General features: G+C 49.2%; 2 protein-coding genes across 7 annotated transcripts; both read left to right on the top strand.

Annotated features, from left to right (window-relative positions):
- The first annotated feature begins 107 nt into the window (after positions 1-107).
- Positions 108-3,404, top strand: Irp-1A (Iron regulatory protein 1A). The gene is made up of 7 exons (XM_017069427.4): positions 108-234; positions 290-382; positions 443-612; positions 674-1,403; positions 1,457-1,557; positions 1,620-2,391; positions 2,452-3,404. The coding sequence occupies exons 1-7, from the start codon at positions 222-224 to the stop codon at positions 3,279-3,281; spliced, it is 2,709 nt and encodes a 902-aa protein (XP_016924916.4). The 5' UTR covers positions 108-221; the 3' UTR covers positions 3,282-3,404.
- A 442-nt stretch (positions 3,405-3,846) lies between these two features.
- wge (winged eye) lies at positions 3,847-14,129 on the top strand. 6 transcript variants are annotated; one of them, XM_065866837.2, is made up of 11 exons: positions 3,847-4,867; positions 4,924-5,070; positions 7,845-7,979; positions 8,129-8,245; positions 8,484-10,608; positions 10,668-11,238; positions 11,301-11,559; positions 11,765-12,333; positions 12,544-12,723; positions 12,800-12,961; positions 13,030-14,129. In XM_065866837.2, the coding sequence occupies exons 1-11, from the start codon at positions 4,435-4,437 to the stop codon at positions 13,303-13,305; spliced, it is 4,974 nt and encodes a 1,657-aa protein (XP_065722909.2). In that variant the 5' UTR covers positions 3,847-4,434; the 3' UTR covers positions 13,306-14,129. The 6 variants fall into 6 exon arrangements, with proteins under 6 accessions (XP_065722909.2, XP_065722911.2, XP_036673129.3 ...); XM_036817234.3 differs by having other exon boundaries at positions 3,848-4,867; positions 8,520-10,608; positions 11,738-12,333; XM_065866836.2 differs by having other exon boundaries at positions 3,848-4,867; positions 8,487-10,608; positions 11,738-12,333.
- Positions 14,130-14,187: the final 58 nt, after the last annotated feature.

The following is a 14,187-nucleotide window of genomic DNA, read 5'->3' as shown; positions in this document are numbered from 1 at the left end:
ACGTATCGTTAATTTTAAACCTGCAATTTTTGAGTTTATTTTCTTGTCTAAAGCCTCGTTGTATAAAGAACAAACAAACTTAAGATAAGTTGCGATTAAAAAATGTTGAATAAATTTAAAAATTATAGTTTTTCAACTTGTACGTCGTTTTGTTTTGTAAAAGTTCCTCACGCGTTCATCCCTAATTCACTTTGCCTGGTTTTCTGTTCAATTTCTCCACCATGTCCGGCTCCGGTGGGATTTAACTGGGAATATGTGATCTGTAAGCTAATCCTGTCTTCTTTTGCAGGTGCCAATCCCTTTGCCCAGTTCCAGGAATCATTCACCCAGGATGGCAGTGTCTACAAGTACTTTGATCTGCCCTCCATCGACAACAAATATGGTAAATAGTCATCTTTATCAATGTTTTTGTTATCTTTATTATTATTATCACCCTGCGCAGATTCACTGCCCTTTTGCATTCGCGTTCTACTGGAATCCGCGGTGCGCAACTGCGACAACTTCCATGTGCTGGAGAAGGATGTGCAGAGCATCCTGGGATGGACACCATCGCTGAAGCAGGGGACCAGCGATGTGGAGGTCTCCTTCAAGCCGGCGCGTGTTATTTTGCAGGTTGGGATCGGGAATCCATCCATACATATAAGTTCCTTTTAAAGGTATTCCTCGATTTCAGGACTTTACTGGCGTTCCCGCCGTCGTGGACTTCGCTGCTATGCGGGATGCGGTCCGCCAACTGGGCGGCAATCCTGAGAAAATCAATCCCATCTGCCCCGCCGATCTGGTCATCGACCACTCCGTTCAAGTGGATTTTGTCCGCTCCTCGGACGCACTGAACAAGAACGAGTCGTTGGAGTTCCAGCGCAACAAGGAACGCTTCACATTCCTCAAATGGGGAGCCCGTGCCTTTGACAATATGCTGATTGTGCCACCCGGCTCTGGTATTGTTCACCAAGTCAACCTGGAGTACCTAGCACGAGTGGTCTTCGAGACTGAGGATTCCAGCGATGGTTCCAAGATCCTGTATCCGGATAGTGTCGTGGGAACCGACTCCCACACCACCATGATCAATGGACTGGGTGTGCTGGGCTGGGGCGTTGGTGGCATCGAGGCGGAGGCCGTGATGTTGGGCCAGTCCATCTCCATGCTGCTGCCGGAAGTGATTGGCTATAAGCTGGAGGGAAAACTGGGCCCTCTGGCCACCTCCACAGATCTTGTGCTGACCATCACCAAGCATTTGCGTCAGCTGGGCGTCGTGGGCAAGTTCGTGGAGTTCTATGGTCCTGGCGTGGCGGAACTGAGTATTGCAGATCGCGCCACCATCAGCAATATGTGCCCGGAATATGGAGCCACTGTTGGCTATTTCCCCATCGATGAGAACACGCTCAGTTACATGCGGCAGACCAGTGAGTTACCTATTTAATATAGATATTGTATAGTCATGGATTTTGTTTACCAGATCGCTCCGAAAAGAAGATTGACATTATCCGGCAGTATTTAAAGGCTACTCGACAGCTGCGTGACTATGCCCTTGAGGACCAAGATCCCCAGTATACGGAGGTGGGTTGTATTCAGCTTTATATTAGACAAACACACTCATCAGTCGTTTCTGTTCCTTGCAGTCCATCACTCTGGATTTGTCCACCGTGGTCACTTCGGTTTCGGGACCCAAGCGGCCGCATGATCGAGTCTCGGTCTCCAGCATGTGCAAGGACTTTAAATCGTGCCTTACCAGTCCCGTGGGCTTCAAGGGATTCGCCGTACCACCAAGTGCCTTGACTGCCAGTGGCGATTTCCAGTGGGACGATGGAAAGACTTATAAGATTGGCCACGGATCTGTTGTGATTGCGGCCATCACTTCCTGCACGAATACCTCGAACCCCTCGGTGATGTTGGGCGCAGGTCTTCTGGCCAAGAATGCCGTGGAAAAGGGGTTAAGCATTCTTCCTTATATCAAGACATCATTGTCACCTGGCTCTGGGGTTGTTACCTACTATCTCCGAGAATCGGGGGTGATTCCCTACCTTGAGCAGCTGGGCTTCGATATTGTTGGCTATGGTTGCATGACCTGCATCGGCAACTCAGGACCGCTGGATGAGAACGTGGTGAACACCATCGAGAAGAACGGACTGGTCTGCTGTGGAGTTCTGTCGGGAAACCGCAACTTCGAGGGTCGCATACATCCCAATACCAGAGCAAACTATCTAGCCAGTCCGCTGCTGGTGATTGCCTACGCCATTGCCGGCAGGGTTGATATTGATTTTAAAACTGAGCCGCTGGGCGTGGATGCCAACGGCAAGGAGGTGTTCCTGCGCGATATTTGGCCTACACGCAGCGAGATTCAGGAGGTCGAGCACAAGCACGTCATTCCCGCCATGTTCCAGGAGGTGTACAGTGAGTATTGCTGTCTGGAATGCTTCTGTGAGCTATAATTTAATCTACCCCTCTCTATAGGCAAAATCCAGCTGGGTTCCAAGGACTGGCAAACGCTAGAAGTGTCCGATGGCAAATTGTATCCCTGGAGTGGAATATCGACCTATATCAAACGTCCTCCCTTCTTCGAGGGAATGACCAGGGAGCTGCCCCAGCTGAAAAGCATCGAAAAGGCTCGCTGTCTGCTGCTGCTGGGTGATTCGGTGACCACCGATCACATCTCACCAGCCGGATCCATTGCCCGGAGGAGTCCTGCAGCGCGTTATTTATCAGAGCGCGGTCTGACCCCTCGCGATTTCAATTCATATGGCTCCAGACGTGGCAATGACGCTGTGATGGCCCGTGGAACCTTCGCCAACATCCGCCTGGTGAACAAACTGGCCTCCAAGACCGGACCCAACACCCTGCACGTGCCCAGTGGCGAGGAGATGGATATCTTTGATGCGGCGGAGCGGTATGCGGGCGAGGAAACGCCTCTTGTACTGGTCGTGGGCAAGGACTACGGCAGTGGGAGCTCCCGCGATTGGGCCGCCAAGGGCCCATTCCTGCTGGGCATCAAGGCGGTAGTCGCAGAGTCGTACGAGCGCATTCACCGCTCCAATCTGGTGGGCATGGGCATCATTCCATTGCAGTTCCTGCCGGGACAGAGTGCCGAAACCCTGAATCTGACTGGCAAGGAGCTCTACAACATTGCCCTGCCTGAGGGCGAACTTAAGCCGGGCCAGAGGATCACAGTCGAGGCCGATGGCGTCGTTTTTGAAACCACCTTGCGCTTCGACACCGAGGTGGACATTACCTACTATAAGAACGGAGGCATTCTAAACTACATGATCCGCAAAATGCTGGATTAGTGATTAGTGCATTTGGTAACTTCTATATTCCATGTGCATTTTTATCGACGGTTATTTGTTATTTTGTGACGGAAAATAAAGATTGTCACATCACCTAAGAGGTGATGAAATCTTATCTTTTAACTAGGTGTTTATATTTTAAAAACAATCATACAATTTTAGTTCGCTAAATCAAAAGTTTTCCCCATATTTGGTTTTAGGAAGGTTCCAAATAGAGAATTGTATATATAGTTGCTAATAAAAGTAACTACAAAATGAAACAGATGTGACCTGTAAGCTCAATGGATACGTAAAAAAAGTTAATTTTGTATTTAGTTTAGTTTTTAAAATACCCGCTCTTTGATTTATCGATAACAGAACCGTCGATAGCCAAACCAGTCGTTGCAGAATTGCCTAACGCCTGCCGGTGAATCATCGACCGTAAAATAATGAAAATCGATTAGTCGCTGTTAGACCGCTGTTAATTTAACATACTGACACTTACGTTGGCTTACGTTTTGTTGACACTTACGTTCGCATCTTCACTGACACTTACGCTGAGGCTGTCTCCCTTTTTCACTGACAACTTACGTTTTACCCCGACACTACGTTTCTTACGTTTCTCCAGAGGATTTTGATTCCAATTCGCGAAGGAAAAACACAAATAAGGCAACAGATCGCGCGTTTGACAATAACTCCACAGCCAGTGCGCGAAATATAGTTGAAAAAGCCGCGGAAAAACGCAACAACGCAGCAGGAAAGTGGCGCCTCCGCCTCCGCCGCCTCCCCACATACAAAAAAAAGATCTCAGATCGCACAGGGTTTTTATTTTGGGCAAGCACACTTAGATCGGTGGGTGCTGCGGTTCCGACGACCTATATAGAAGATCGAGAGTGCCCAGTGGCGTCGCGTCGCTTTGGATTATGTCATTTGTTTACGGGGAATTGCCGCAGGCCCAGTAGCCAATGTTGCATCCGAAAGAGGCAGCGAAAACCTGTAAAAATGTAGACTGTGTGCGCGTGTGTGTGTGGGCCAGTGCTAGTGTGTGTGTGCGTGTGTAGTGTGTGTGTGCGGATAATGGACGTTTAGTTTTTAGTCGTGGCCTGTAAGATATATAGCGAAATAGATATAGCCACGAGATCCAGAGATAGCGTTACCGCCACCCGCGTACCCGATGGCCACCTATAATCCGGGCGCCAACAGCAGTGCCGCCGACATCCTGAGCGCCACCACCGCCACGGCGACCTTTTTGGTGCCCACCAGTGCAGCAGTATCGCATCCTGGCGCACATCCTGCCCAGCTGCAGCTGGACCAGTTCGGAGGCTTTTCGGCGGGAACGGCAGCTCCCCTGCAACAACAACATCACCATCAGCAGACCAACTCCTCGTACACCTTTGTGCAGATTAAGAGGGAGCCCTGCCAGGTGTCCGAGATCAGCTCCAACAATTGCCACCAACAACAGCAGCAACAGCAGCAGGTGCATCATCAGGGTCTGTCCTCCGCCTCGATGACCGCCTCCTCGAAGACCATGTCCTCCTCCACCCTGACCACTCTCGTCAAAATAGAGGCACCCTCGCCAAAAGTCTCGGAACTGGAGAAGTCCTCAGGTAGGTGTCAGCCAATCGCTGGTCAAGAGTCCTCTGGCTAATCTCTACTTCGCCAGGCAACTCCGTGCCCATTGGCATCGCCGTGGCCAGGAAACGGCCGCAGGAAGCCCTGGTGCCAGCTCTAAACACCCCCGCCACGATGCCCCTGCAGCCACCACTCAACAAGGACATGAACTGCTTCGGCATACGCGTCGCTGACCTCGGTGAGTGCCAAGCTACACAGCGAGAAATGCCGCTGAATACCGAGTAATCTGCAAACCAAGTTTCAATAGGAAGTAAAATTGGGGTACTCTATAAAATTTTTTAACTTTAATTACCGAAACTAACCGAAATCACCGCGGTATTCTCTAAATATCTTACAATTTTAAAATGTTAAAAGGTTTTTGTTTTGGAACCATCCATTTTGAATGTGATTAGAAATTTCTAGAACTATAGAGCATCTGCCTACGGCACCAAAAAATCAGGTTTACATTTTGTTTCCCTTTTTTTTTAATTTTTATATTGTGTATACTGAAAGTTGTATCTCATAAAGTTAGGAATTTGCATATTTTATTTGTATAACACTTAAATTCTTAAATATCTCATTGAAATGCTAGAACTTTCTCCATATTATTATCCTGGGTATAACCACTTTGCAAACTCATTATCATATCGAATCATACCTTTCCCACTGTGTACCTTCTGGGCATCTAATTCAATTGAGGCACCAGATTTGAGCGCCGCTAATGAAAGAAGCGTTCGCGTTCCCAAGGGGCAACGTTATATGATGCTTTAGTGCCAGGACGTGGACGTCGTTCAATTATGCCACTAATAAGATTGCTGGCAAACGTTGAACGTTGTGCGGAATTCCTTCAGTGAGTGAAAGCCAAGGGTGTCGCCTCCGCCGTAAACAGCCCGTCAGAGTTGAGAGGGCAGGGATCATATGATGGCCGCCTGTTGTGCGGCTGTCGTTGTTGTGACAGCCACCGAATCGAGTCGATTCGACTCAAAGCGACTCTTCCTGGTTCCCTCCCTTGCGGGCTCAAGGAAACCGGTGGTAAATCATACGAACTTCTAAAGCGGAAATAAAACGAAAGTGAAACACATTGCGATTGTAGAAGGGAGGCTTTGCCTTTGACTTTGGCCGACTTGGAACTGCTCTTCTGATGGGCACATTAAAAATGTTTGGGTTCTTGGGGGTGTTTTGTCGGTAAACCCGGTCGGATTCAATTTTCGGGATTATTTTTGAAGCTTGTTAATGGCGCAATAATCAACATCAACCATAACCCTCGATTTGATTTTTTTACGATCTTTGAAAAAACAACTATTGTCGAGGGCTGTCAGATTATAAAGAAAATATTACCAGATGTGACAGTTTTGAAGCAGTTACTCTTTCCTTTTAATTCCAAAATGTTTTTTGATGTTCTCCTTTCTAGAATTCTAAAATATAAGATCTCGAAATATATAGAGTACATTATTGTACATTGTAATAAGAAACAGGAAACGAATATCTGTAAACTAAAAAGGACTTTAAACGAAATTATTTTTACAAACCAACACGTGTTTCCCAGAAATAGCCAACGATAATAGCACAAGAAAGTGAATTCTAGTTGAGTTGGGGGGTTTTTATATGCATATATATAAAACTACACGTTCAATGCTGTTATAAAAATACAAAACAAAAACTCATTGTTGCGTGTGGGGAATTTTGTTTTTTATATCTAATACTACTACGTCTTAATAAGCCCGCATCTTTTCCATACTACATTTCTTATCTTTTCCTAATATTTTTTATAAAAATGGCCATTCTGTTGAGAGGTTATCACAAAGTCCTAAAGCGGGTATAAAAATCCAAAAGAAAGCGATGTAGTTTTGTATTTCTTATGTTTAAAACTGCAGAAAAGTTTCCATTTGATAAATTTTAGGTGGCTATGCAAAGTTATTTTTGCGGTCTTGAAATGTACTTTTCATTTCTTGAAAAAGCCTTAAAAAGTTACCAGAAGTTTGGGGATTACTCATGGTTCGGCAGTGAGCAGGGCATTTGGGGCTTCGGCTTCGTTATCACGCTCCACCGAAGCTGAAGCTGAAGCTCCAGCGGGGGGCGGAGGAACATCAGAGCGGGAATCTAAAGACAGATTACTCATGGCCGGTGCACGGGTGGGTGTTTTTTCAGACAAGTTAGCGGTGGCTGTTGCTTAGAAGTAGTCAGGGATCTGGAGGGGTAACCAGGAACATGGAGGACGGCAGCCACAAGGGATGCTCGAGCTCTAGCTGCGATGCTCGACTGGTTTCCCGGGGATGGGAAACTAGAGGAAGCTGAGTACCGTGCATGGGACAGGACCTAGCAACATGACACGCCGAAATGGAATGGGTACACGACCATATGGCAGAGTCGCCGCTTGCCAAGGCTTTGGTTATTATTTTTCCTTCCGTTCTGCCTGCTCTCGAAGTCACAGGCTATTTATAAACGTTTGGCTGGGTAGTTCCGCAGCCCGATACAAATCACTTGTCAAAAGATGTAGCTCTAATTGCGTTTCGGAGATGGGACTCAGCCGAATACTTGTCATTCATATCGTTTCTGAGGTGGTGGTGGTTGCTTTCCCAATACTTGGGATCCCTTAATGTAATGCAATTACAGAGCATCACGTTCGGTTTAATCGAATTTTTGTAAAATTATCCAGCCGCAGTTTCGGGGGTGGGTTAGTCCTACGATTGTGATGTGTGAAAGGTGGGTGGATGGATGGATGGATGAGTGGGTGGGTTGAAGGCGAGCGGGAGCGCGCGCGGTCACCAAATGCATAGTTCAAGGACACTGCAATATTTCACGTATACATACACATGCTCGCTTACAACTAAAGTTACACGGCAGGCCCGAAAGTTTATTAAACAAACGAACGCCGAGCAGAGAGGTTGGCAGGTCCTTACCAGAATTTTAACTTTGTTTTCGCCAAAAAAGAGCGCCAAATAATCAAGAATTCTGTTTACTTTTCACTTTTAGGTGCCACCAGTTGCGGGAATCTTTACTTTACGGGCAACGGCGACTTGATGACCACCGGCACGGCCACCGCCGAGGAACTGGCTCTCAGTGCAGCAGGTGTGAACCGAGCGCCCTCGACCTTCTGGCAGTATCCAAGTGAGTTGGCCAACCCCCAATCGCCTCCAGAGCATGCCAATAACCAGATCCCCCAAAAAATAACAAGATAAAAAACAAATCAGAGCTCTCTGTCACTCGCTGTCTCCTCCTCTCTATTTTGGTTCTCTCTTTTCCGTTGCGTTTTGTAGATGCATTACCCATTGAATCAGTGATTTCCATGTCGCCCGCCACGGTGGGCCTGCAGTACTCGCGGGAGGCCAGTCGCGGACAGGTGGTGCTGCTGCCGGCCGGCCCAACAGCGCTCGGTAAGTCAGCCCGAGGATCGGCGAAGATCTCCACATACGCACTCCGCATGCCAGCACCCTCCTAGGTGTCCTAGGTTAATTTGATTTCGAAACTCGATTCGCCAAAACAAAACTAATTCATGCTTTTAAACTGCGCTTCTCTCCCTCTGCCTCCGCCACTCCCTCGACAACTCCAAACTCCAATCTCCAAAAACCCGAATCTCCGACTACTCTGAATCGCTACCACGCCCATGCACAGCAGGCATATCAAATTTTCCCCTCTTAACGCCCACAGATCCGTTCCAACAGGCGGCGGCTGCGGCGGCCTTTGTCTGGCCCTCGGCCTACATCCCCCAGGCGCCGGCTCCTGGTGGTCACTCCGCTGCTGCCGCCGCCGCCGCAGCAGCTGCCTCGCTGCAGCCGACGCCAAATTTGTCCAGCTTGCCCAACTTCATCTTCCCCTCGATGGGCGGCCACCAGGCGCTGAGCACCACGCCATCGTATGCCTCCCTGCAGCTGTACTTGGCCGCCGCGGCCACGGCGACGGGCAGCTCGACGATGTGCCAACACAGCAATCAACAGACCAGCACCACCACCACCAATTCCACCATCAATCTGAGCCTAGCCGCCGGTTCGGGGGTCACGCCAAGCGGCAACGCAGCCAGCAGCTTGAGTTCCAGCAGCAGTCTGAGTGCGAGCAGCTCTCGTTTCCTTAGTTTGGCTACTGGTCAGCCCGGGATTCCTTCGCTTCTCTCCCTGCCGCCGCCGGGAATGAAGGAGGAGTACTCGATGCCTCTGGCCTTGCCACCTCTAGTGCCGCTCGAGGCGGCGCGAGACAAGGAGCAGGCCCTCAATCTGATGCGCCTGCCCACGCCGCCCACCTCGGCCACCATGGAGCCGTCTTCCCTGGGCCACGCGACGCCCCACCATATCTTCCAGTCGGCTGCCATGACTACTCCCACGCCGGCATTGCTCAACCTTTCGATGCATGGCAACGGTGGAGAGCTGCCCACAGCCACGCCTCTCCCGGCGGTCTGTGATGAAGCGGCGCTAAACTACAAAATCCATGCACCGCTGACGCCGCAGACACCACCGCGTCTGTCGGAGATTCCGATGTCGGGATCGACTCAGCTTCTACCGCAGATGCAGGATGTCAATATACAGACGGACACGCCCGTTTGCAGTGAGGACGAGAGCTTCCCGGGTCCAGCAAAACCCCAGGATCCGACAGTGGAAGCCTTTCCACCCCCCTCCCTTATTCAGCCGCTGGAACTTACCAAGCCCAGTGAAGCCAGCCATACCCAGCCGACCGAGTGCCATACCCAGACCGAACCCAGTGACATACCCAGTGCCAGCCAGGAGGAGTCGGCAGAGCAGACTCCCCCGGAACCCATAGAAACGATGTCCCAAGCCACGCAGGCTGATCAAGCAACCCCCGAGGACCTGACCGGCTTGGAGCTGCTCTCGAACATAAGCACCAATAGCAAGCCGATGGTGCGAGTTAAGCAGGAACCGGTGGAGCATGTGGAGCAACCGCCTCCGCCGCCGCAGCCTGTGGAACTCATGCCCCCAGAGCCTACGCCGCCCATGCTGGAAATGGAGCCCACGCCCGCGCCGGAACCTCTGGGTGGCCTCAAGCTGTTGTGTGCCCTTGCCGAGCAACGGATCCAGGAGGAGGTTGTGCAGGGCAGCAGTCTCTTTGCCACGCCCTCGTCGCGTACGCCCACTCCCACGCCGCAGACGCTGGGAACGACGGCCACGTCGCCGCCGGCCTTTGAGGCCAAGTCCTGTTTCGCCTTCGGGCAGTCGCAGGGTTCTGTCTTCCCCTCCTCCTCCTCATCCTTTCAGATGCCATTAAGCTCGCCCGGATTTCCCTCGATGCAGGGCATCGAGCTGCCATCTACGTCGGCTGGTGCCGTGACCGAGCTGACTCCCGTGAAGCGCAAGAAGCACAAACATTCCAAGTCCTCGGGCAGCGAAAGCCGCAAGTCGGCGCGTTGCAGCAAGAAGAGCAAGAAGAAGCGGCGCCACAGCAGCAGCCGCCAGCAGTTGGCTGCTCCGGCGGAGGAGGACGTGGATCTGCAGGACGAGCAGCTGCAGTCGGAGCTGCGCAGTGCTCTCCACGCCATGGATCCCAGCTACGCACAGCGCTTTGGCCAGGAGGTCTTTAGCATCATGGACACCAGCATGCGTATGCGACTGGCGGATGTCACGCGGCAGTATCGCAAGAAGAAGCGGAAGCTGGACGAGATTTCAAAGCACAAGAAAAAGAAGAAGTGCTCCAAGCAGCAACTCCTACTGCAACAACAGCAGGCAGCCCAGCAAGTGGTGCAGCCACCACCTGGTCTGCCACAGCCACAGATAACGCTATCCAGTGTGCTGGGGTAAGTGGTTTATTGTTGAGGCTCAATGACATAAAGCTAATACAATTGTATTCCTTCAGAACCTCATCCCCGCTGCGCGACTACAAGTTCCCGAAGTTTTCGAGCAGTAACCTCCAGACGTCCACTTTCTTGCGATTCCCAGACAAGACGCACTCGTTCCCCCCACCGCCGTCCCTGCAGCAGCCCCAACCGGAGCACAATCCCTTGCCCAGCAGCAACTCACCGAGTACCTCGTCGTTCGTCCGCCTGGAGCCCAGTGCACTGGACGCGGCCGTTGCCATAACCCCAACTACCTCTGCAACTTCCGTCTCTGGCTCACCCTCCACCAAACAGGCGGCTTCTGCGGCACGAAAGCAACGGAAGATGAAAGCGATCGCCAGCGGAGCCGCTGGAGAGCAGCCAACGGCCACAGAGGCTAAACGACGGGTTAGCGGGATTGACCGTGAACTGCAGCTGACCAGCGAGCACCTGTATCGCGATGAGACTCGTGTCCTCACCGATATGGGCGGTCTTTTCTATGCGGGCGTTATGAAGCCCTTGCGCCCGCCCGATGTCTACTCCATCACATTGGACGGCGAGCGCGGCAACAAGTCGCATGTGATGTCTCGCGAGGATATACTTAAGGACACGGTGAGTGGACATAGATAATTTGTATAATCTTGCAACTTTTCTGATTCATCAAATCCTTTTAGATCCTCGAGGTGGCGCCGAAGAGCGTGGAGAGTGTGCCAGTGGGTACGCGATTATGTGCCTACTGGAGTCAGCAATATCGATGCCTCTATCCTGGACGGGCCATCGACTCCGAGCAGGTGGACGATGGAACGACCAGCACTGCAACACATTTGGCTACAACAGCGCCGGACTTTGTCAGTGTGGAGTTCGACGACGGTGACAGCGGCAGGATCCGCTTGCAGAACATCCGCCTGCTGCTCAGCGATTATCCCATAGCAGGTATATATGTACTTCGCACTTTCGTGGGTATAAAACTATATATAGCCTGCGGCTATAAAAGTTTTTAATCCATGACCCTCTGTCCTATCATTAGTTTCTTGTGCGCGTGCCTCCTTATTTACTTCTTTGTTGTTTTCGTTGCTCCTGCCCAACCTTCCCATCCAACCCCTTGGAACAGAGTACAACGATAATCCCCTCTACTCAGTAGGCAAGCAGAAGCGAAGCGCTCTGCGCGGGGGTGAAAGTGGCCCCGGAGGAGTCACGCAGGACCACTTGAACGTGCCCGGCTGCGAGGATTCGCATAGTCATCACAGCCTGGGGATGAGTAGCGATAACACAACATCGCTGGCCGCCACTATGGAGCTCTTCACGCAGCGCAGTGAGAAGAAGCGACTGAAGAAGAGTCTCAAGAAGATGTCCAAGGCTCAAAATGGCCTTAATCCGGCCACAGCTACTAATGGTGGAGCTGATCCAGCTGCATCTGGAGAGGGTGTCGGTGCAGAGGATGCCGCTCGGAAGCATCATAAGCACAAGAAGCGCAAGAAGCACAAGAAACATCACCGCAAGAATGGCAGTGAGGAGCCGGAGCAACAGGTAGTTCAGCAGGACTTTTCTGCGGCAGCGCAGGAAACGACAGAGGCTCCTTCTATAGAGATGTCAGTAGCACCAGCGCCAACCACGAATCGTGTGAAGGTGGAGGTGAAAGTCAAGACAGAGCAGTTGGAGATGGAAGAGGAGACGGCATCCAATCTCATGTCAGAGATATCCGATGAGGTAGGTTGCCGCTAATTGCTTAGTATTTACCAAACATGAATGTAAACTGCTGATAATCTTTCCGGCAATTAAGAGCTTAACATTTGTTATTTTAAATAATGGAATAACTAATATCTGCTTTAGAAAAATCCGAATGATTTCATTAGCAGATTGCAATACAATGGGTTACGATAATTGCAGGGTTGAAATAATCCCATTTTTTACCCTCAGGCCAAGGGCGACGATCTGGTCGAGCATAACAACTCCAAGGGAAGTAGCAAGATAGCCGCCTTCCTGCCGGAGCGGCAGCTGTGGGGTTGGTATGGTACCGCCTATCGCAAGGCGGGCGTCAAAGGACGCGCCAGAAAGCAATTTTACAAAACAATCAAAAGGGGAAAGGAGACTATCACGGTAAGGGCACTCAATTATATTTTCAATACAAAACCATTTTAATAACAAAACAAAATGAATTTATTTTTGTTTTTAGGTCGGGGACAGTGCAGTATTTCTATCGACGGGCAGACCAGATCGACCCTATATCGGGCGCATCGAGTCCATGTGGGAAACGACCACGGGCAACAAGGTGGTGCGAGTGGCGTGGTTCTATCATCCGGAGGAGACGACCGGCTGTCCAAAGTTGAAATTTCCGGTAAGCTAGTCCTTAAAACTATAACGAATAAGGCGAAGCTATTAACATAATCTATTTATTTTATTTAGGGTGCTCTATTTGAATCGCCGCACGAAGATGAGAACGATGTGCAGACAATTTCGCATCGGTGCGAGGTGCTGCAGTTTGGCAGTTATTTCGACAAGTTTGGTGCCGATTCGAAGCAATATCAATCCATATACGATAACAATGATACATATTATTTAGCCGGGCACTATAACCCAAGGTTACAAGTGCTAAAACTACAAGACGATATTCCAACTCTCGAAGAGCTGCAGGATACAAATAATACTACTACTACTACAGAAACTACTACCGAGGATTAAGCGAAAAGTGGAAATGCGTGGTTAGGCATAGTGCATACAGATCTATATATATACAATATATATACATTATACATATATTTTACTATACGTGAACAGATGGAGAGCAGATATATACCTATATGTATACAAATATTATTTCTATATATTTTAAATGTATTATGTATTTCGTGAACTCAAAAAATTGTAAACAAAAACAACAAAAAAGGACACTGGCGAGAGAAAAAACGAGAGAGAACAAGGAACTAAGCAACAACCACTAAATTAATGTGTAGTTACGAGAAGCGCAAGCAATTTTAAGTCTAATTTTGTAAAAAAAAAAATGAAAAAAACAAAACATGAAAAGCGCTTCGATGACGACAAACTTAATTCACTTCAAGTTCAGCGAAAGTTTACAAACGAAATGTGTGCTTCTACATCCCCTTTGATCCTTTGACCCTTCGAACACAACACATAACAACACAACCAACCAACCACAGATAAACACAGTCCACATTTAGAACCCAAGCTATAGCTACAGATATGTGAAACACTTGTTAATTTACGTGTATACCTACATGTTTCAGATGAAATTTAAAACGTGTTTTAAAGATTTTAAGCAGGCAACATGCAGCAACTACTACTATAAATGTAACAATTCAATGTGATAGCAAAACAAAACCAGATGTTGATGTGTACAGAGGAGAGAATAAGTATAGATGATAAATGAGAGATCAAGCAGATTGTGTGTGTTGAATATTTACAGTTCGTTTATTCAAGAAGAACAGCAACGTATAAAATCAAACCTATCTTTAATTACATCAATAAACTTGCCGGATATATTGAAATCGATGTCTTTTGGATTTTGGAATGGGATGACTATTAAAAAATATATTTTTTAAGTTC

The sequence above is a fragment of the Drosophila suzukii genome, chromosome 3 (genome assembly GCF_043229965.1).
Source record: "Drosophila suzukii chromosome 3, CBGP_Dsuzu_IsoJpt1.0, whole genome shotgun sequence".
Classification (NCBI taxonomy): Eukaryota; Metazoa; Arthropoda; class Insecta; order Diptera; family Drosophilidae; genus Drosophila; species Drosophila suzukii.
Note: the sequence above shows the minus strand (reverse complement) of the source record. Positions and strands in the feature narration are given on the sequence as shown.